This window comes from Diadema antillarum, unplaced genomic scaffold (assembly GCF_040938485.1).
Source record: "Diadema antillarum isolate AM-2024a unplaced genomic scaffold, OU_Dant_1.0 scf00000057, whole genome shotgun sequence".
NCBI lineage: Eukaryota > Metazoa > Echinodermata > Echinoidea > Diadematoida > Diadematidae > Diadema > Diadema antillarum.
Window position 1 is genome coordinate 1,466,400 of NW_027270946.1, and position 23,992 is coordinate 1,490,391.

The following is a 23,992-nucleotide window of genomic DNA, read 5'->3' on the forward strand; positions in this document are numbered from 1 at the left end:
CAATGATTCAGTTCTGACAATCATTGCCTACACAAGGAGATCATCGAGGGGACCTCCGAAGGCAAATCATCATGGGTCGAGGAAAGTTCTTTCAGGATGGGAGACTGTGAGACCAGGGAAATGGTCGAGGTCATTGGTACCCCCTTTGTTTTCTTTTCAACCAGTCAAAGAGTGTTCCATGGCCCCTTTGTAATATTGGTTCTACAGTCATAACGTCAAACTACAAATATCAGGAGACAGACAAACGAAACAAACAATTTACATAAAAAGCAGATAGGAACAGAAGAGATTTAAAGAAAATTTTCTTTCAATTAAGTCCATCTGAAGTAATTTCAAGATTGTATTGTCAACTTTGACTTTCCTTTTTCCCATGCACTGGATATTAAAGTTGTTGGATAGGATGGGACCTTGATAGAAGATCTTGGTGAACATGACAATTACCTTTAAACTTCTTTTAGAAGAGTGTGCCCAGAGCAATTCAACACCCACACAGCACACAACCACCACACATCACCATTAACTAATTCACCGATGGAACACACTAATTTGAGGTGTTCGATCACTGTCCCTTCTCTCCCCCTCTCTCTCCCTTTCTCATCCTGTCCCTCCCCCTTGTTGTCGCTCTTTTTTTTCTCTCTCTCTGTATATTTCGTTGGTACATTGGATCAATGTCTTGTCTGTTTGCTACATCTCTAATTTTGTCTGTATATTTTGTCAGTATGTTAGATTACACGTCTGTCTGTACACTTTCTCAGTATGTTGGGTTATATGTCTGTCTGTCTGCTATAACTCTCAATGTGTCTGTCTGTTGGTTGGGTCTGTCAGTATTTCTGTTACCTAAGCTGTTTGTCTCCTCACTATCATTCCATCCCCCTCACTCTATTGGTTCATCTGCTTGTCTCTAATAATGATGATGATGATAATGATAATGATAATAATAATAATAATAATAATAATAATAATAATAATGATAATAATGATAATAAGTAATACTACTACTACCACTACTACTACTGATAATAATGATAATAATAACAACAATAATAATAGTAATAATAATAATCATTATAATAACATAATGCAGTTGATGAGCCACAAGGAAAGAAACCCTTGTCTCTCTCTCTGCCCGTCTGTTGTTGTTTTTTCTGTAAGTTTGAGTGTAATTTTAATCTCTCACCTCCCCCCCCCCCACCCCATCTCTCGCTCAAACTTATAAATTGTCATCTTCTACACTTCAAAGCAAGTATTTATTTATAGTCAAACCAGGAAACATGTGACTGTTGTTTATGCAACTCAGTTGGATTTCCACCTACTCTTACATATCAATTAGCTGCAGACAATACACTGCTGTTGATGTGCCACAAGGGTGAAAAAAAAAATGTCCATGATCTATAGATACAGCTTAGGGTCTATCAGCTTTTATCTGAACATATATTATGTACTTCATATCATCTACAAATTAATACACATTTTATGAGTTAGTCAAATACCGGTCATTGATTGGACTTACTGTCAAACGTGAAAATGTGAAGATGGACCACTTTTCATGGATAGAACATCTTTAAAATTGGCAAACAATACCATACCACACAAAGATATTTATAGCTCCATTGATATAATACATTGTTTGTTTGTATTTTTTCTTTGGAATTCCACATGATGCTGAAAACTGAGCACACCGTGATTATCGCTGCAGCACACGGAAATGTGATTGTGGAAAGCAGTTTAATGACAATGAATTGTGCTGTGCAGTCATGCATTACGAAGACACCGATTTTCAACAATTGTGCATATGGTGTAGCTGTGGGCTGGGTGGTGATCTGATATTTATCAATGGCACTGGATACCGCAGAAAATTCCAATTGAAGGCATATACATGTAATACTCTCAAAGTAGTTATGACTATTCAATGCAATAACAGACAATCACTATTGTAGTCTGGAATATTTCGGATGTTGCAATGGCAGGGTCTGAAATGCTATGTCAGGGAGGTATTAGAAGTCCTGTGATCAAGTCTTGGGGACTTGTAACCTCCCTCAACACAGCAAAACCAAAAACTTTCAAGAATTTCACAAGAAGCCATAGTAAATGATTTGCAAAAGTAAAATGCACACCAAAGTGTTTGTTTACACAAAGCATTGAATGCCAGTGGCAATTAGCACAAGTTTCATGCCATGAAAAATGCAGTGGGCTACACCACGTGAAAGTTTTATGCTGCAAATGTTTCTTGTTTTAAAGTTTGATCATGTCAAATCGTTCTCTGAGATTATTCTGTATGTTCTCTCCATAGACTTCCCTCTCCAGCCATTTGGCATCTGTGTAATGCAGCATATCCTTGCTCTAATCAATCAACTTTAAAAGAAAAGACTGTCCTCCAAAGTCCACTGTTTGACCTCTACATTGTAATTATGTCCAGCAGAAATAACACTAATAAAGATTCCTGTTTCCTGACAGCCAACTGGAAATCAAAAGGAAGAAGCATTGCATGGCATGCCACAGCAACAAACCAAGGATGTTTAGTTTCACATCTCACTTTTACTTTCAGCTATCCATGATGCTATTGTCACTTCCCTATTGAGACAGAATTATTCTCTGCCCATGATGAAACATTAACCCTTTCTGTGCAAGAAAATTTGGACAGTGTATAATGCTATAGAGTTTTCTGCACCAACAGACACTCAAAGGACACAAAGGATTAACCAAATGCTTATGAACTCCAACATGTACTTTTCAGAAAGTATTTAGAGTGTTTCTGTTTTTATACTGCCAACACAAACAGTATACTGTTATGCCAGCATTTTCCATAATTTATCCCTCAAGAACATAAAACTTGCATCAATGCTATGATAAATAACTCATCAGTACTTCCTTCAACATTTCCATTACATGTCATGAAAATAAAAAGGGTAATGTAGCAATAGCATGCATGCACTTCACCTTCATTTGATTTTATGGACACAATGAAAGATACTTGTGTCATGGTCATGGCCAACAGACAGACAGACAGACAGACAAACACACACACACACACACACACACACAAACGTGATGATACACACATGTTATTCACTACCCCCTTTAAATTCATATTTGAGGTTACAACAATTTTAAGTAGGGGTCAAAAAGAACTTTTAACAAAAAACAAACAAACAAACTTTACATGGCCTTCACAAAGAGTGACATCAGAACCGCCCACAGGCACGCACAAAATTACTCTACATCCTGATATAATTAGGGATGGCCACTGTATTATATTTATAGTCTTGTTTACAGGTTGTAGGTCATGCTTTTCATTGAACATGGTATTTTGCTAAAAGGGAATACCGTCAATTAATTGAAATTCTTTCTTTGTATACGAGGATTTACCCTGTAGACATGACATGTGATAGGGACTACGGTAGTCTCTTCCAAGGCTGATGCCCTCATCAACCGGAAGGAGGAGGATGGAGATGGGGGGGGGGGGGGGAGATAAGATACCAGGGTCTGGGAAGTAGGCTAGCATGATAGCTGCATGAAAAACAGTTAACCTTGTACTTTCTGTGCCAAGAACAAAAGCGTGTCATATGTTTAAATGAACGTACTCTGGACAAACTGCAAAGAGGAAACTAGGTGGGTGCAGGACTGCGAAGATGATTTTCACTGTGTCGGCTGAACAACGTTTTTTCCTCTTTCTAAATTGCAATGGCACTTTACAAAGTAAATTTATCAGAGGGGTTCCATCCACAATAATGTCAGCTATATGAACAACAACAACAAAAACAACATTTTGAGCAAATGCTAGTCTTGTGGTTGTGATTTGTTTGAAAATATAAGAAATATAGTGATGAAGCGGTTGTGACATCACATTGTCTACAGCTCCCAACCATTAAGGTTGTGTGAGACACATTTGTGTCAATGAAGCGTCACATACATGTACATGATTTTATCGTTGACCCACGAGCGTAGAGATGGAAAATCTCGCTCTCTCATGACCATTGACAGATTTTGAATGAAGAGTTTATCTTTACATTTCTGCAATCACTGGGCAAAAAATAAATCTGTTGTTGCCATAGCAACACGAGATGAAAAACTCAGAGCTACTTGGTAGTCACCTAGGTTCATATGACAATAGCCAACTTTACATTTACTTGAAATTTTAATACTCTTGTCTTAAAGGGGGAATAATTGTTTGCCTTCGTTCAGCCTGCTTTGGTCTACCAATACATGAGCTAAGGAATGGGTGCTGGGGAACAGAAAGATAAAAGTTACTCTCCAGCGATTGACGCACGGAGAAGACTTCCTCCTTTTTTGCCCATTCTAACTGATACATCTCCACTGGGGTGAAGACAGTATGAAGATTTTGAAGGGGTGTATGTAATCTCATCTTCTTTACTCATATTGTCCCTATCCTTTGGGTCTTCTCTTTTCTCTCTTTTCCAGGAATGATCAAATATTACGGCCAACACTTTGAGTCATACATAATCTCCATCTTCACATGCAGCACAACTTTAATCACAGCAGCAAGTTGTCAGTTACTTGTCATCTGGCTGTGCATTGTACAGTGTCTCCTGTGAGTTGTCTGAGCTAGTGATTATATTACATAGTGTCAACAGCGCTCCATTTTTGGCTTCTTTGGCCTCAGACCAATATTATGCTTCCTCGTTATTAAGCCTCAACAGCCAAATGGTCAATTGTGCTGTCTTCCTCTTTCCATTTTATTGCACTTTTGGAGGTTCCATTACTGAATCTACTGTCCGTTCACCTGGTAACCATTTGTTGCGATTTTTTTACAATGTTGTTTCACCTCATTTGCAAAAATTAGTTGCCATTATCTTCTGGGACATTACGAGCTGGGGGAGGCAGAATCTCACTTGAGAGCTTCTTGCTGAAGGTTAAAATAGCACTTGACGTGACAGACAAAAATCACATCATTGACCACGCAAAGACATCTCAAGTACTGTCTCAAGTACCATACAAAGCAAGCACCTTCCATTCATGGCTAGCAGGAAGCTGTCGTAAGATCACGAAAGATATTCAACAAAAGTAGAAAAAGAGAAAAGATGCAGATTGACAGACAGACACAGAAATACAGACAGGTAGACAGACAGGCACACGCACACACACACATACAAACAATTACAGAGACAAACAGACAGACAAAGAAATGCAGATGGGAGACAGACAAATGGGGACGCGCACACACATACACACACACGAACACACACACAATCACTGAAAACAACAAAAAGACAGACATAAAGACAATATAACTACACACATGGGAGACAGACAGGAAAACAGACTAAACAGACAACGGCATACCTTCATCTCCATCTGGTGCAGCCGGTTCTCTAGCCTGGTGATGGTGTCGACCATGGTGTGGTACTGGGCGCACGTGGGACACGACCGCCCCATCATCGGACACTGGGCGATGTAGCCTTGGGCGGTGGCGATCAGCTTCACATCTTGGAGGGTGCCCTGCGGCAACGGGGTGGAGGGGGGACAGAGTAATCAACTCTCAAGGATGGGTGCAATTAGCATTCACGAGAATGCAGTTGCGTAACACAATTATGCTCAAAGTGATATATCTGTGCTACGTATTCATCTATACAGTACTTTCATGACACCAGAGTTCTCTTGATCTTATTCATAATTCAGTTTAGCCTCCAGTAGGACAGACAGTAAATGGAACAGAGGCATTGGGTATTTGTTCAAGTATTATCGTGTCACTGCCATGAATTGGTTCAAATCAGTGGTAATGTCACTGCCTAGTAAGTACGTAGGACATGCAGGTGATGAAGTTCAAATCCCAGGCTAGTTCGTTTTTGTTTTTTTTCATGTGATATTAACAATACAGATAGAGCATACAATCTTTATTTACAGAGAGTAACAGCAAAAAAAGAAAACCTTTGCAAGAAATGTTTATTTTCTAATCAAGTAAACTTCTACTCAGGTAAATTTCCAATCATGCATTGACTTTCGATATAATCATGGTAAATATTTTTCTATCTATCTTTTGCATCAAAAACTGATAGAAAGAGAGATTTCACTGAATTTCATACACAGGGAAAATATATGGAGTTGCCAATTTGTGGTCGATTGATCACAACTTCAAAAAATCATAATTTTTTCACTTTACATCAGAACTGCAAAAAGTTTCAATGACTTGTTCCTCTCATTTCACCCCTTCTCTTCGCTTTCAATAAGCTGACGTTCAAGGTGGAATTCTCCATTGAGGCACACAGTTACATCTTTCATGCTTACTTTGAAATAAGTGCGGTCTGCACGCTGACCAACATAGAAGGTCAGTCCAGGCTTGCTGAAGTCCAGATCTGGGATCCTGATCTGCCTGGTGGTGTTCTCCTGGCAGTCGACGGACAGTTTCAGCTGCGGCCCACTGACCGACACGGCTATCTTGAACCACTGGTCAGCCACGAATGGGTATGGTATCGATTCCATCTGGATGTGACCGTCGTGGGTGTAGTAGAAGCGGAACTCTCCATTCCTTGTACTGGTGAACACCTCCAGGTACCTGTCAAAGCACAGAATTGACATTCAATTTGCCCATTACTGCCATCAACTTTGCAATTCATATGTGCAGAATGTTTTTTTTGGTTTTTTTCCCCCATACCTACAATCATTCACTACAGCATACTCACATTTCATATGTACACAAAATCCACAGTCACAATTCAATCCAAGTTTTTCTTTCAAAAACTTGCTCGGGAGTAGTAAATGATTTGATATTATGCGCATCATGTCAGCAAAAACAAAAACAAAAAAACCAAACAAACAAACAAACACACAAACAATAACAACAACAACAACAAGTATAGGCCCACATACAATGTATCATCTTTCTGAAGTTTCCCGCCCCTATTAGGACACGAACTGTTTACAGATATTTCCTCATAAATGGACTGAAATTCAGAGAACCGCTAATGGGATTAAGTACTAAAAGCAAAATGCAAATCCTACCAATCAATTAATCTCGCTGACATTCTAATCCTCTATGACGGTAGCAAACAGCTGTTTGTTCTCATGGGAGATCAAATCCAAGTGGCATTGCATTTTTAATTGAAACCACACATCCATGGAGCTGCTCTCTTCGGTAGTGATTCCTTGCCTAACATAAAACCATAAACCTGCGAATTTTATGCATTTTTTGATGCAATACTTTGTCACAGAGTCTGGTCTGCAACCAGTCAGAGCATATCAAAGATGACTATTTCTGTCCCTTCCGCTTTTTGAAAAAAAAAAAAAAAAAAAAAAAAAAACTATCGAGTGGGTACAAATTCGACAACAATTCTTGCCTGGACATTAGCTCTCACACCTACACATCCACCAGTGCACACTGTATATTGTATGTCTAAAAAACAAATAATGCACCACATTTTTGCTGTAATCTCAATTTCAAGTACTCCACAAAATGATTGACATTTGCAAAATCAATGTTAACCAATTCATGTAAGCAATACATGTATGTACAGGTACTGTCTAAGAGATGCATGATTTTTAGTAGGCAACACCCTTGCAGTTCTCAGTTGTAAATTTAGCAAATTCGTAAATCAAATCATTTTGTTCATCTAACTAGACCTAACTTTGAACAAAAAACAACCAAAATATATCAGAAGGTTTGATTGAGAGAAGACACTAGTATTAAAGCACTTATTCCGTATTAAAGGACATTTGGTTTTTTTGTGTTTTTTTTTTTATTTTGCTCTTGTTTAATTTTTGGACTTTGACTTTTTTTTTCTCAACAGACAGGTCACAAGTCTTCTCTTGGAGCTGCCTGAAGTGCCCGTACATTCTGAAAACATGGAGCAAAGAGCACTTGATGATTCATTCAAGGTGTTGATCGATGCAACAAGAGTATCAACGCTCTTTTGACAAAGGATTACTGCTACAGCCACAGGTGGCAGGGAATTCACGAGAGAATAAAGTAAAAAACCACAGAGAGATAGATCAATATTTGGAGAGATATAAAGATGAACAGACACTGGTAAACAGAGAGGTACTGTAGGAAGATAAGAATGGGACAAAATAAAAGATACTGTAGGAGGGATGGAGAAGGAGAGAAAAAGAAGAGGAAAGAAATAGTTTGAAAGAATAGAAAAGGGAGAGAGAGTGGATATGGGGGTTGGGGGAGAGAGATCAGCTCAGTAATTTTAGACTTCCTTTCTGCATCTATAGGGGCATTACAGATGGGCACTTTACCTGTGTTGTATGAACTGTGATTGTACATTATCAATGTTGTCCCACTTCTGTGTGTAGTGTCGGTACAGATCAAAGTATTCGCCGATCACTAATATTTGATCATGCAGGTTAAACAGCCCATTAAAAAGGTTATCTGCGGGTATTCAGCGAATAAAAAAAAATACCGCCTAATATCCAACAAATATGATACAAATGTGCAATCTTGCTTTTGTGCTTAGTGTCGATGACATACATAAAAATATATGACAAGTCAACAAACAGCACGCACCTCCTTCACACACGCACACACAGATCAACGGAAAGCTTTTTTACTCCCAACCTGAGCAGCTCTGGGATCCCACTGCCTTTAAGTGGATTGAATTATTAGTGCAATCATTTTGCAAGAGATTTATGATAGCCATTTGCAAAAATTGCACTTTCACACACCAATGCCCTATTCAAATTGCTCCCCTTTCAAGATCCAGTTTGGTTTTGTTTTATCGCTCTTACAGATCATCAGACAGAAACTCCTGATATACATCACCAATTAGATAATTGGGATTCACACTGGAGGCGGGTCCACCCACATCACAGATTTTAGTACCAGTGTTGTTGGTTTTTATCCCCTTTCTCTTCCTGTTCTTTTTTTTTTATTAAAAAAAGAAAAATCTCTGAGCAGACCAGGAAGAGAGACAGGAAAAATACGAAAGGCTAATGAAGGCAACACGATAAGGTCGTGCTAAAATGGCTCGTCACAGAAAACTGAAACCAGGCCACGTGTGATGACCATCAAGGCAAAAATGCACACAGTAACAAGAAGAAGCACTGATTGACCATATACTATAAATCCAGAAATTTTTGCGTGCATGAAATTTTCGTGAATTTTGTGAGGAGTCAAGATTTGCAACAAAAAAAAAAGCATGTGGAAGTCCTTTATACTCTACACTATATGCACTGAATGCCAGTAGCATTTCACGAAAATTTCATGCCACAAAAAAGGCCGTCAGCTCCAATTCGCAAAAATTTAATGCTGCAAATATTTCTGGTTTAACAGTATACAACAATGGGTCAATCCATGTCAAATCATCCAGTGCTTGTCACCCGACCCCCTCCGATTTTCTTTAAAATCCCACCAAATGTTCCCCGAAGTGTCTGACGGAAAATCCCAAAATATTTTGCCCCAAGGTCAATTGGTTGCTAAGATACAGCCTCACATAGCAACCAATGCGCATTCCAAAATATTAGTTAAAAGAAAATTATGCATTTTTGATTGATTGTGGTAGCATGGATATTTATGCAAAAGTGTTCATCATCTGGAAATTGAGAGAACTTTATAGTCTTTGCAAGAAAAACTGACTGTGACGCGAAATTGACTTTTCATTAACGTGCACGAGGTCACCGAAAGTGGTGTTAAATGTTAATTTCGAAAATTTTAATGCATATTTAGAGGCTAATATCTTCCACATTTCATCACCTTAGGTTCTAAAATATTATGCTGTTGAAGGCTTTGACTTGCTCAGTAATTCTGAAAAAAATCAGCGGATTTGTGCCCACAGTTTTTACGGAGAGCGCCCTCAAAGTTGACAAAAATGAAAAATGTGCCAAATTCAAGGTCACGGATCACCCTTCGTCCCACCTAGGAATGGCATCAATTTTTGTGTATTGATAGACATTTACCTATATTATCTTGGGTTACCAAAGAAATTTTGCTACCGAAATGTTCAATGGTATATTTACCCCACTGAAAATGGTCGTAAACGGCCAAATTCCCATGAAATATCCCATATTGGGTTTAGAGGACATTTCAAATGTCCATGCTTTCAAGATGAAAAGCCCTACCCCTGTGATATTTGCTGTAGGGGTAGTCTGTTACACATATTTTAGTAATATATACCACAAAACACTTTTATTACATAATAATGACCTTGAAATTTAACCCAAATTTGATAAAAACAATTAGTCGCTCCATTTTCCTCATTGCACTGCATGTAATATGTGTTTTGAAAGACTTTTCACAGAGCAATATTTCAAGAATTATGAAAGCTGACAGCCTACCATATTAAGGTTCTAAACTATTTATGCTCTTCTTTCAGATTTAGTATCAATTTGATCATGAATGTTATACCCTTGACCTTGAAGTGCTTCTAAAAATAGCTGTAAATTTGTTAACTACAAATTACACACCATGACAGGTATTTTTATGGCATGATATACTTGTGATTCTTTCACAAACACAAAAGCTTTTTATAGTGTAAATGTTATATACTGGAATTAATCTAAATGTGCTTGCAAATATGTTACAATAAACTACTTTGTTCTGACAATGACCCTCAATTTCAATCACAAAAGGGGACAGTAATATTTTGTGATTTTGTGTGCATTTCCTATGGAAAACAGTGCTTTGTGGTGAAACTCATAAAAACTTGACCATTTTTACTACCTATCACTTTGATTGATTAATTCTATTCAAATTATGGTAGATAAAGTGGGCTACGACAATTTCCAATAAAAAAAAACACAAATGCTGTAGAAAATAAAAAACAAGGAAATACATAACAAATTTTCCAAAAACAAGAAAATACATAAGAATGGAAATGATTTTGGAAGTTGTCATAATTAGTTACAGAACAAATCCCCCCGAAAAGAAGACTCTCAGTGCTTTTAATGTGCGTTTCACAGGCTAGAATAAGAATCTTATGTGTTGGGCGCAATGTCCATAATATCAACTATTATTATGTACTTAAATACAGGTCTTTATGGGCAAGAATAGGCATTTCTCCTGATTTTGAAGGTCATAAATTCAGGGTCATTGTCAGAACAAAGTAATTAATTGTAACATATCTTGCAAGAACCTATAGATTTATTCCGGTATATAACATTTACACCATAAAAACTTTTGTGTTTGTGAAAGAATCACTGGTATGTTATGCCATAAAGCACCTCTCGTGTGTGTAATTTGTAGTTAACAAATTTACAGCTATTTTTAGAAGCACTTCAAGGTCAAGGGTATAACATTCATGATCAAATTGATACTAAATCTGAAAGAAGAGCATAAATAGTTTAGAACCTTAATATGGTAGGCTGTCAGCTTTCATAATTCTTGAAATATTGCTCTGTGAAAAGTCTTTCAAAACACATACATGCAGTGCAATGAGGAAAATGGAGCGACTAATTGTTTTTATCAAATTTTGGGTTAAATTTCAAGGTCATTATTATGTAATAAAAGTGTTTTGTGGTATATATTACTAAAATATGTATAACAGACTACCCCTACAGGAAATATCACAGGGCTAGGGCTTTTCATCTTGAAAGCATGGACATTTGAAATGTCCTCTAAACCCAATATGTGATATTTCATGGGAATTTGGCCGTTTACGACCATTTTCAGTGGGGTAAATTTACCATTGAACATTTCGGTAGCAAAATTTCTTTGGTAACCCAAGATAACATAGGTAAATGTCTATCAATACACAAATATTGATGCCATTCCTAGGTGGGACGAAGGGTGATCCGTGACCTTGACTTTGGCACATTTTTCATTTTTGTCAACTTTGAGGGCGCTCTCCGTAAAAACTGTGGGCACAAATCCGCTGATTTTTTTCAGAATTACTGAGCAAGTCAAAGCCTTCAACAGCATAATATTTTAGAACCTAAGGTGATGAAATGTGGAAGATATTAGCCTCTAAATATGCATTAAAATTTTCGAAATTAACATTTAACACCACTTTCGGTGACCTCGTGCACGTTAATGAAAAGTCAATTTCGCGTCACAGTCAGTTTTTCTTGCAAAGACTATAAAGTTCTCTCAATTTCCAGATGATGAACACTTTTGCATAAATATCCATGCTACCACAATCAATCAAAAATGCATAATTTTCTTTTAACTAATATTTTGGAATGCGCATTGGTTGCTATGTAAGGCTGTATCTTAGCAACCAATTGACCTTGGGGCAAAATATTTTGGGATTTTCCGTCAGACACCTTGGGGAACATTTGGTGCGATTTTAAAGAAAATCGGAGGGGGTCGGGTGACAACTTTTCTGAAAATTGGATGATTTGACGTGGATTGACCCCAATATTTATTCATATTCTTGCAAATTTTCCACTTGCTTTTTTTTTTGTTAGGAAAGGGAGCTAATCAATTAACTCCATTAAATTCTGATGTCATGCACGGCCATATTTCAGTGGTCAGTATCGTATCATGTGCCCATCGCCATTTTTGTCTCAGTGTTCTTCCATCCTTTCATCTTTACCATATTATGCTCTTCCCATTACTGCCTTGCTCTTCCTTTCTCCTTCTCTTCATCACATTCTTCATTTTATCTCTCTTTCTCTCTGGTGTCACAATCACAATCAACTCTGTGTACATCACTGTACTTTAAGAGTCCATGTTTATTTTTCAAATTCAGAAATTTATAATTTTCAAACGCCTGAAAATGATGTGTTATACGTATTCATCGTCTGCTATTTATTAGGGCCTGTTGCCATGATGAAGTGCATATTCTTTTCAGTAAATCAGTAAATATCATTCTATTCATTGGTGAGATGAGTCATCCCAGGCTCTGATCTGTAGAATGTCTTGAAGAACATAACCATACAAATTCAAGAAATTGAGCAACGTAGCGTATATCGTAATGTGATCCTCGCATGTGCGTATAATAGTCTACACCCTGTGCCTACCACTCACTAGATGTATTGACTTTTCTGCAAAGCAACAAAATTAGGATCAAGTCACTGAAACCCCCCCCCCCCAAAAAAAAAAAAAAAAAAAAGATTACTTGACATGAAAAAGAAGAAGCAAGAACTCAAAAGTCAAGACTGTTAGCCTTTTTATAACGCCAGGAGTTGAATAATGCGACAAAGAGTTACAAACCTGACCTCATTAGTCTACACCTTGGTACTAGTAATGGTCTGTCACTGACAATCATATTTGCAAATGACTGGAGAATGAAAAACTTTGATGGGCTTTCACAGTAATACAAAAACTTGTTTGTAATAATGTATCAGAAATCCATTTCTAATCAGGTTTAAAATTACAGAGTGTTTACCCATTTGATTGGTCTCTTTGCCATCCACACTATCTACAATAAATGGCATTCCATACAACGTCTGTGTAACATATATGCGCTGATACTATGGTACATAATCATATGCATATGCATGGGTCAATGTGAAACTGTGAATACAAGGTCAAGCTAAGCTCCACCCAATCTATTGTGTTCTGCAGGTCACACAGTTCATATTATCGAACACACACCCAAATAATCGAAGAGTAAAATGTGATTGGTATAGCCCTCTTGATCATGATTGACCATACATGATATGAGAAACATGCTTGGGAGAAAGATGATTCCATTACATTTACTAACTTTAACAAAATAAGGCTTACTTGATTGGCATCAAACATGCTTGTAAACATGTCCACAAACTAGTTCTTTGCCAATTTGAAAGGGCTCCTTATCTTGCAGCTGTGTGAGTACTGAGTAGACTTCATAAAGTCATGTGATCACCAATTAGGTCTCGGCAAATTCTCACGGGTATCAATTATACACATGCTTCTTGTCCACAAGCACTTTTATGATGTGAATCCTGTCCTGCTGTAAATTCCATAACAAAACATGCTGGATAGATAAACGTGGATGAAAATAGCAACTAGAACTTGATCTTTAAAGGGATGGTTTAGTTTTGGTCTAGATGGAAGATTCAAATTTTACTTTAGCTTTTTGCACGATTATTAGAAACCGCTTTAGCATGCAATTATATGAGGAATTCAAAGTTTATGTGCTGAAAATCAGTTTTGAAATGAGAGAGAGACGTCCAAAGACAAAGTAATACGAAGTGGTCCGAACAAAAGGTAGGTCCCACCATTTATTAGGAAAGTTCTCTTTGTTTATGAATATCTCAGTCATTTCAAAACCAATTTTCATCAAATAAACTTTGAATTCCTCTTCAAACTGTATGCTCTTGAATATTATAGGAGGTTTTTCATCATCTCACAAAAAGTTGGAAACCTGAAGCCCCATCTCAACAGACAAGATACCATGATGGCATCCCTTTAAGGTTATCCTATGAAACAACCAATCCTCTTTATTCACACAGCCGCCTTTTGCTCTCATCAAAGAAAATAATCTTTACTATGGTCAAAAGTGCTAAAAGTCACACAAATTTTAAAGGAGGATTCAATTCATTAAAAAAATCCACACACACAAACAAAGCCTACAAAAAAGTTATCAAAAGAATGAGACAAAAAGAACATAGTTTATGTTTGTATCATACAGAATTAATCTCTCTCTCTCTCTCTTTCTCCCGGTGTGACCTAGCCTTCTTGTGTGATTTACTCTATTTGCCATACGAAAACAAAATGACAAAGAAAGGAAGGGGGCGCACACACACAAACACAAACACACACACACACACACACACACACACACACACAAAGCATAAATGTCACAACTTCATCTGCCTGTTTCTGAAAATCACAAAGGAAACCATCTTTTACACTCAATCTATATCCAGAACTACCTAACTCAATTTTGATATGTACCTGCATCCATTTGACACAGGGGAAAAATTCAAACCCTTGACATGGCTTTGCAAGTGTTGAGAAGTGTAATGCTCTTTTTGTACATTGTACCCACCAGTTGTGTCAAAGGCCCAGGGGGGCATTTCATGAAGCATTTTGTCCGACAAAGTTGTCTGACAAATTCGCTCTCAGCCAATCAGATGCAAAGATTTCAGCAGCTTGTAACAGTTTGTCAGAAAAATATCTGACCAACTTGCTTGATGAAATGCCCCCCAGGACCCAACTTTTGGTATGCCATTTCTCTCTTCAGTATTCAATTATTGCATGGTTTGCAACACTCATGATTTGCAGGGGGGCATTTCATGAAGCATTTTGTCCGACAACTTGTCGGACAAATTTGCTCTGAGCCAATCAGAAGCAAGGATTTCAGTAGCTTTTAACATTTCGTCAGACGAAATATCTGACAAAATGCTTCATGAAATGCCCCCCTGATCTAGTAGTAGTATTACTAGGGCATTGACCACGGATAATAGTATGTTATATCAAGTACACGTATTACATAATACTTACTACAGGTACAGACTTGTAATTAAATGCAATTTGATACCTGAATTTCAATAACACTGGTATGTACACACACTGACAACACACACTGCAGGCAGTGCTGGGCACTACTACTTATATCACACCATACACTAACACTATAGACTAGCAGGTTATAATCAACATTAAATTAAAACGCAAGCCAAAGTTCTTGTCTACTTGAATGTCAGTGGCAATTTGCAAAAATGTCATGTTGCGAAAAAGGTCGTCAGCTCCAATTCACAAAAATTTCAAGCTGCAAATATTTCTGGTTATACAATACACATTTAATTCAGTGCATCACCAGGGTCTGACATTGTTGGTGGTCCTGGGCCACTAAACACTGATATTGGGCAACTAAATTTCCAAAAAGGCTATCTTTTGTTGGCCCGATGAGGCAGCTAAAATTCTAAATTAATTTGTGTATTTCTTTTTACATTGGGCCATTAAATTTCCTTTTCAGGCCACCAAATTTTCAAACTGAAAGATTTAAGGACGTTCCTCAGTTAAAGTGAAATCCATGTCATTTTCCTGAAACTTTCCATACCGTAACTTTGACCCATCCGAAGCCCAAATATGTAAATAAAACCATAGGTTCATGTGCTCGTTTTTCTTCTACGGGACTTTGAAGAATATGACTAATCTGCCGTCCTGTACCAAAATGATAGCGTTACATGATCAAGACCATGATTGGCAACAAAATCTGCAATGACAAATGTAAATCCCCATAATTCTTTCAAAATCCACGTTATTTTCTCCAAATTTGCAAGGATTGCAGAAAAGGGCACCCAAAACGAGGAAAAGGTTTTAAAGTTAGGGTTTACACTCTCATTCTTCAGCAAGCAGCGCCCTCACGCGGCAGAAAACACCGAAATCTCTCAAATCCTTCTCATCGACGTTTTCTGTTAGGGGTGAGCAAAAGGACAACGTTCATAAAACTTATGCTGTACATTCAAAACCCATGTCAATTTCACGAAACTTTACCAAATTGTAGACAGAGGCTTACTTATTCCAGAAAAACAATCAAAAGTGGGGGTTCATGTGCTCGTTTTTGTGCTAGCAGCGCCCCTATGCGACATATATCATCGTAAGTCCCCAAAATCTGGTCAGGAACCTATGCAGGGATGCCCTGACAGGGTGGGTTCATAAAACTTATGCTGTACATTCAAAACCCATGTCAAATTCATGAAAATTGACCAAATCGTAGAAAAAGGCTCACTAATACCAGAAAAACAATTAAAAGTGGGGGTTCATGTGCTCGTTTTTGTGCTAGCAGCGCCCCCATGCGACATATACTATAGTACGACCCCAAAATCTGGTCAGGAACCTACGCATGGACGCCCTGGCAGGGTGGGTTCATAAATCTCATGCTGTACATTCAAAACCCATGTCATTTTCACGAAACTGCACCAAATTGTAGAAAAAGGCTTAATTATTCCAGAAAAACCATGAAAAGTGGGGGTTCATGTGCTCGTTTTTGTGCTAGCAGCGCCCCCATGCGACATATACCAACGTAAGACCCCCAAATCTGGTCAGGAACATAAGGGTCGCCCTGACAGGGTGGGTTCATAAATCTCATGCTGTACATTCAAAACCCATGTCAATTTCACGAAACTTCACCAAATTGTAGAAGAAGACTTACTTATTCCAGAAAAAAATAATTAAAAGTGGGGGTTCATGTGCTCGTTTTTGTGCTAGCAGCGCCCTCATGCGACATATACTATAGTACGACCCCAAAATCTGGTTAGGAATCTATCCAAAGTCGCCCTAACAGGGTGGGTTCATAAATCTCATGCTGTACATTCAAAACCCATGTCATTTTCACGAAACTTGGCCAAATCATAGAAGAAGGCTTACTTATTCCAGAAAAATAATTAAAAGTGGGGGTTCATGTGCTTGTTTTTGTGCTAGCAGCGCCCTCATGCGACATATATCATCGTAAGTCCCCAAAATCTGGTCAGGAACCTATGCAGGGATGCCCTGACAAGATGAGTTCATTAGGCTTATGCTGTTCATTCAAAACCCATGTCAATTTCACCAAATTTGACCAAATTGTAGACGAAGGCTTACTAATTCCAGAAAAATAATTGAAAGTTGGGGTTCATGTGCTCGTTTTTGTGCTAGCAGCGCCCCCATGCGACATATATCATCGTAAGTCCCCAAAATCTGGTCAAGAACCTATGCAGGGATACCCTGACAAGTGGGTTCATAAAACTTATGCTAGCTGTTCATTCAAAACCCATGTCATTTTCACGAAACTTTGCCAAATTATAGAAGAAGGCTTACTAATTCCACAAAAACAATAAAAAGTGGGGGTTCATGTCCTAATTTTTGTGCTGGCAGCATCCCCAGATGATAGAAATCACCTCGCCGGACCCCAAAATCTGGCTATAAACCTCTCGTGGGTGTCCTGATTATAGGTGGGGTTCGTGAATGTCATGCTGTACATTCAAAACCCATGTCAATTTTACAAAACTTTATCAAATTGTAGAAGAAGGGTTACTTAATGCAGAAGAATTGTAAAAATGGGGGGTTCATGTGCTCGTTTTAGTGCTAGCAGAGCCTCCTTGCGACGGAAATCATCGTAAGACCCCCAAATCTGGTCAGGAACCAATGCAGGGATATACCCTGCTAGGATGCATGAATCTCATGCGGTTCACTCGAAACCCCATTTTCTTTAAAAAAAAACACGCACACAAACAAACAAAAAAACATGTCACACTTGCAGTGATATGGTGAAAAATATTCAGAAAGAAAGGTCCATGTGCGTTTTTGTTATCATTTCCCTTCCACAGCCATAATGATATTATGTGGATGCAAGCGTGGAAAACTCCATATCATTGATATGCACGCTTGTTTGTTTGTTTTACCCACTTGCTGTAACCATGTACAAAAAGTGATAATGGAGGAAGAAGAATAAATATAAGGAAATGGGAGTTTTGGTATTTCCTAGTCTGACGGTCCTCCAAATGAAAAACAAATCTTAATACAATGACGTTGATTGTATGTATAGATTGCATGTGTTGGTTGTTACAGTGGTTGGTAAAGTGCGTGTTGTAAGCTATGGAGAAGTACCCCCCCCCCCCCCGAAAAAAAAATTGATTCTCCTTTTGTTACACCAGATTTGGTAATAAAAAAATAATATATATGAATGGTGAAAGTGATGAATAGTCTTGTTTGATAATACTTTCGTGACCTGGTATTTTGTAACCAAAAATAAAAAAAACCCCAATATTTTGTATTACTAGTAATGACAAGTTTAGATCTAAGTTAGATCTAACAGAGACACTCAGATTGTTTTAGCTGCTAGACCTAAAGATGAAATGTGTGTCATATGCTTGTTTTGATGTTGTTGTTTTTGTTGTTGTTGTTGTTGTTTTAACACCTAGTCCAATAGACTAGTGAGCCTTAGACCCCGACTAGGGCCTATAGGCCCTTGGTACCTTAGCACTCGACTTTACCATGTTGATGACCGGATAATGAACTTCATGTCACAAAACAGATCTATGGATTGAAAATGGAAACAGCTCTGTTCCACTTCCAAGCTTCGCGATTCCGTCAATCAGTGTTGTGCTACAATGACCATGTATATGCGGCTCGGACCGCTGAACTTTATGTGGTATGTACAGATTGTAACACGTACAGTCGGCACGCGAGCCGAGCGAGGCCGCCCAGCGCGGCTGCCCGGCGCGGCCGCGGTGGGGACCTGTCGGGTATCCGTACGTACACATACCACACTCTAGCTCGATCTACTAGCAGCTGCTCAGCTAATCTAGCTCAGCTCATCACTCGTGCGTGCGCTTCTACGCTCTTTGTTACGTCACTGACACCTGCGCAGCTAGGATGCGCACAAACTCAACTGAGGAACGTCCTTAAGTGTCCCAAACGGGTTTACTAGATAATAAAGTTAGGATCAAGCCCTGATTTCACCACTGCTCTGTTGTTTAATTTGTAGGGCCTACACTAAAACCAAACACAAGCACATAACACTTACCGTGATCTACCCACAGTGATGGACAGGATGCTCCCACTATTTCTCCTTCCTTGCTTGACCGTGGCGATGAAAGTGAACTCCGGCATTGGACTTGACAGCAGGTTTTTTAACTTCTGGTACGTCTGCTCATTGACCTCTATCATTCTTGTTTCTCCTATTCAGAGCACGCAAAGGACAAATACATCTTGTTAGTTCATCACACACATTCTTGGTTTGTTTGTTGTTGTTGTTGTTGTTGTTGTTGTTGTTGTTATGTTTGTCAAAAGTAAAACTTGGAATCTGGACCAAAAGAGAATGGACAACAGAAAACTCCATCACAGTTTTTAAATTCTTTAATCTGAAGAGTTTAAATGGAAAAAACTAATGTTTAAAACACTCTTAAAACCATTGATAGTCAAATACAAGACTTTTATGCATCTTTTGCAGCATTAATGAATTTTCAACATCATTTTTCTGTCATTCATTATGTTCAGTATATACATTGCTTGTGTGTAAGGGACTTAACATTTCCATGTGGAGATAGTCCACAAAATACCTGTGCCAAGACCAAAGGCATGAAGATTCTCTGTTTTATTATCTTCTAGACATACCAGCAGAAATCAAGACATTAGCTAAACTAGTCACGCAATGCTGTCAAAGAAGACACACTGCATTTCATACACTCCAGATATCCCTTTGAGAACTATGGCAGGTAGACGCAGTGCTGGTAGTTTCATCATGGATTAAAGGGATGGTACAGTTTCGGTTGAGATGGGGCTTCAGGTTTTCAACGTTTTTTGATCTGATGATTTTTTAAGATAGTGAGAAACCTCTCATGGAATATTAAAGAGCATGTAATTCTAAGAGGAATTTCAAAGTTTATTTGATGAAATTGGTTTTGAAATGGCTGAGATATCCAAAACAAAGCAATCCTAATATAAAATGCAACCCACCTTTTTATTAGGATTGCTTTGTTTTACTTTGTTAATGGATATTTTGGCCATTTCAAAACTTATTTGCATCAAATAAACTTTGAATTCCTCTTAGAATTGTATGCTCTTTAACATTTCACACAGTGGTTTCTAAGCATCTTGCAAACAGTTAAAAGCTGAACCCTTATGTCACCCAATACCATACCATCCCTTTAAAGTCAGGGTTCACAAAATACCATTCTCCACTTCATATTCATGGGAAAATATCCCAAGTGACCAGAGGGGTTTGTGAATGTTTTAAGCAGGTAATAGAAAATTTATCTAAGAGAAAATCTTCAGAACATATTTCTCGTTAACAAATGGGTCGATGTACTTCCACAGTATTCTGAGGGAAGTGTTACTTCAGACAAACTTAGGCGCAGAGTGGGTGGGCTTTTTAATAGAGGGGTACCCATTCTTTGAGGTCTGGTAACTAGTCTTGAGAATGTCAAAAATGTGAAAACAACACAGGATTTGATGACTTTTATTGTACATAATTATTCTATGTAGAATCTGGCTGCTGTCAGGGATACAAGTTCGGTACTTGCAAAATTCGCACTGTGTGTGAAAAGAAGCTAGTCTTGCTTTCACTCACCTTCGAAATAAAAGGCCGGCCCAGAGCCGTGGGGGTGACCGGAGACCTGTGTAGCTTCAGGCGAATTCATCGCAGTCATGTAGACTCCCTCAATCAAGTCCACCTCAAGTGATGGGTCAATGCCAATTGCATGAACTGTGCAAAAGAGAAAAATTGGAATTTAATGCTAAAATATTTCTACGCAAAATACGGAATACTGAGCAATCATGCTGTCAAGTTACACGTGTAGATAAAATATGAGTGGTTATGCATTATGTTATCAAAAAAAGTAGACAGGCAGGGAGGTATTTTCTGCATAAACATCCTATTATATGTCAAAAAGGAATGTGAGAAATTAGCCAAAAGGCACAATTTAAAGTCTGAGAAAATCATTTGTGAGTGTTGTTGTGCAAAAAAAAAAAAAAAAAAGATGATAAATTGAGGTCCCCACTCAATGGTGGAACCTCACCTATAAAAGTTTCACTAATGTCATATTTAAAGGAAATCTGCATGCATAGCTGAAACATTTTGTGACAGGAAAGCAAACTACTAGATTGATTTTCATTGAGGAGCTTTGACAGGCTCATAATCATTTTTTTTCTTCCTTTTTCCATTGCCAGCAACCACTGCTTGCAGTTTATGTTTAATCTGAATTCTTTCAACTGAGGTGGAATTTCATATACCCTTCTGATGTCAAAAACCTGGCAAAGGGTTATTGTACGCTCAAACACGGGATGAAAAGCTCCTGTCTGGTTTGTACAGAGGAGGCTTAAACCTCCTCAATCATTTCCCCACACACAAAAATAATACCAGTAAATTTCATCACTCCACAACTTTCTTCCCTGCTTTTGTCTCATTTCCCCCCTTTTTTTGGGACAGAAATATACAAATCAGACTTCTTTGAAATTGGTCTCCTAGGAAGATTGGCTCTGTAAGCAATTATCCATTCAACAATCCCTTGTGGAATGAGTCACGAGTCAATCACACCCGACGCCGGCTCAGTTTTCACTCTCAGCGGAGTCAAACGAGACACAGATCGTTCAGACAGGAAAGTATACTGACAAATCTCAACAGCTTAGTATCTATACTTCCACTTCTAAAATTGGAAGAAAATGGTTTTTACACAATAACAGAAAAAGATTTGACACATTTCACTAATTCATACTTGAATGGGACCAGTTGGGTGGTCGAAGCACAAGAATTGATGATGATGATGTGAATAGTTCAAATGCAAAACCAACTATTACATTGATGTTTATCACATCAAGAACATTGTGATTTGATAAATTTGCAGAAAAATAAAGAATGAAATCAAAATGTATGTGATAATTTTACAATTCTAACATCTTCAAATATATTTCTTGTTGTAACAAGTGAAGCATCCATGATTTTTTTTTCTCAACTTGATGATGACTACACTTTACATAATTTAAAAATGGCATCATGTCAGTCAATTCAAGCTTTCATGCTCTTGTTTTGTACATGGTCCCCCACCCCACCATCACCTCAACACATAACCATTGGGATTGTATGCAGACAAGTGGCCCCTAGTACTGAAAGGGTTTATCTGAGGAAGTGTTAGTGGATGGGGGCTGAGATCATATTCACAGCTTTTGTCCACTCAGTAATTAAACACCAAGACTTTTAGTTTCGAAGCAGCTTGTTCATAAAGGAAACAAAGATAACTGACTGATTGGCACTTTCTATCATTGGATCAAAATGCTCTGGTCTCGTCATGTAATTCATACTGTGATCAAGACAATCAAGAAATGGGTTCCATTATGGAGTCGGTTGCCATGACAACTGTGATGCTGGCATAGACACATAACACTTTTCCACTTATCATGAGTTTCGTATTACTCCAGCCACAGAATGCACAACTGCATGCCACCCGGCATGTTGTGACATCAATGTCTATCCCATGACTTCTCATTCAATGCATGTAATCAGGCTAATCATCAGCAATCATTGTAGAAGTGTGTTGCTATTATCAGAACCTGTCAAACTGCTGTAAAAGAGTGATGATAAAATTTTGCGGATGGTATACCCACAGAACAAGTGTGATAATTTCATCAGCTCACATAATAGTCTGGCTACCATGCTGATATTAATTTCTTTTCATCTCCACTTGGACATTATTCCAGGAGAAAAACTGTCAGTCTGGAAGGAGACTATTCAATCACATACATTTATGAGTACTGTAAAAGTGGATATTTTCGCGCGACTAGTTTTTCGCGCTTGGACGGGTAAGAAGAGTTTTGCGTGTTTTTAATTCCGCGAATTCAAGACACAACATAGAGGAACATATGGCAAGCAAAAATATTTTTCATGCTGTTATTTTCGCGTTAGTTTCTGGTTGCGCGAAATGTGCGAAAATTTCAACACCGCAAAAATTTCCACTTTTACAGTAGTCTAGAAGGTGACTATTAAAACATATACATTTAGCAGGTCATGCCACCTACATGTACCACTGCACCCCTCCCCCGAAAAAAAGTCACACTGTAAAGGGGAGAAAAAAATTTTTCCTCTAGATTGGCGAAGATTGACTGAACTTTTACAGAGCCTGCCTAGTTATAAGGCATGAAGTCTGCAGATCAGAAGCAAGAGTATCAATCAATAAGCACTAAAAGCTGGTTTATTTTTGCTTGGCTAATTCTAAAATCCATGTTATCTGACAGACGATCTGGTAGATGATCTCTGAATTGACATGGAATCTAACACTACAGAAGTAAATATGACAACAGTGTCCCAGTAAAGAACAAATATGTACACAAACCTCACTTGGCGGGTGGTGTGTCTGTGAATTCCAACGTGTAGAATATCAGTCAATTCCATGCATACATTACAAGAGCCCTGTTAACTTTTATGGTGTGCTAAGTGAAGGTTCTTCTTGTCTTTAGGGCAATGACATATTCAATTTAAATATTTTGACATACAAACACAATCCACGCAGCTCAATGTTTACCAAATATGTAAGTGAACTTTTGTCTTTACTTTTACCCTACTCTGCTTCTTTTCCCAGAATTGTTTTTTCTACACAATTACAAAGGCATATCCCCAGCATGCAAGACTATGAAGTATCAAACTAAAGTGAAAATTTTGATTCACAGATACTGACTGTTGTAATGAAGGTGAATTTCCATCACTGCAAGGAATCATGTCTCAAAAATAGGCCAGAACTTTCAAAAAAACAT

General features: G+C 38.1%; 1 protein-coding gene across 1 annotated transcript in view; it reads right to left on the reverse strand.

Moving 5' to 3' along the window:
• The window catches only part of LOC139715912 (protein kinase C-binding protein NELL2-like), a 54,453-nt gene that overhangs the window by 14,402 nt on the left and 16,059 nt on the right, over positions 1 to 23,992 (reverse strand). Inside the window, exons 2-5 of the mRNA XM_071627465.1 lie at positions 20,820 to 20,954; positions 19,275 to 19,428; positions 6,244 to 6,511; positions 5,302 to 5,457 (exon numbers count right to left, since the gene is read on the reverse strand). Coding sequence (XP_071483566.1) covers positions 5,302 to 5,457; positions 6,244 to 6,511; positions 19,275 to 19,428; positions 20,820 to 20,954 — 713 coding nt within the window. The remainder of the gene's footprint in view (positions 1 to 5,301; positions 5,458 to 6,243; positions 6,512 to 19,274; positions 19,429 to 20,819; positions 20,955 to 23,992) is intronic.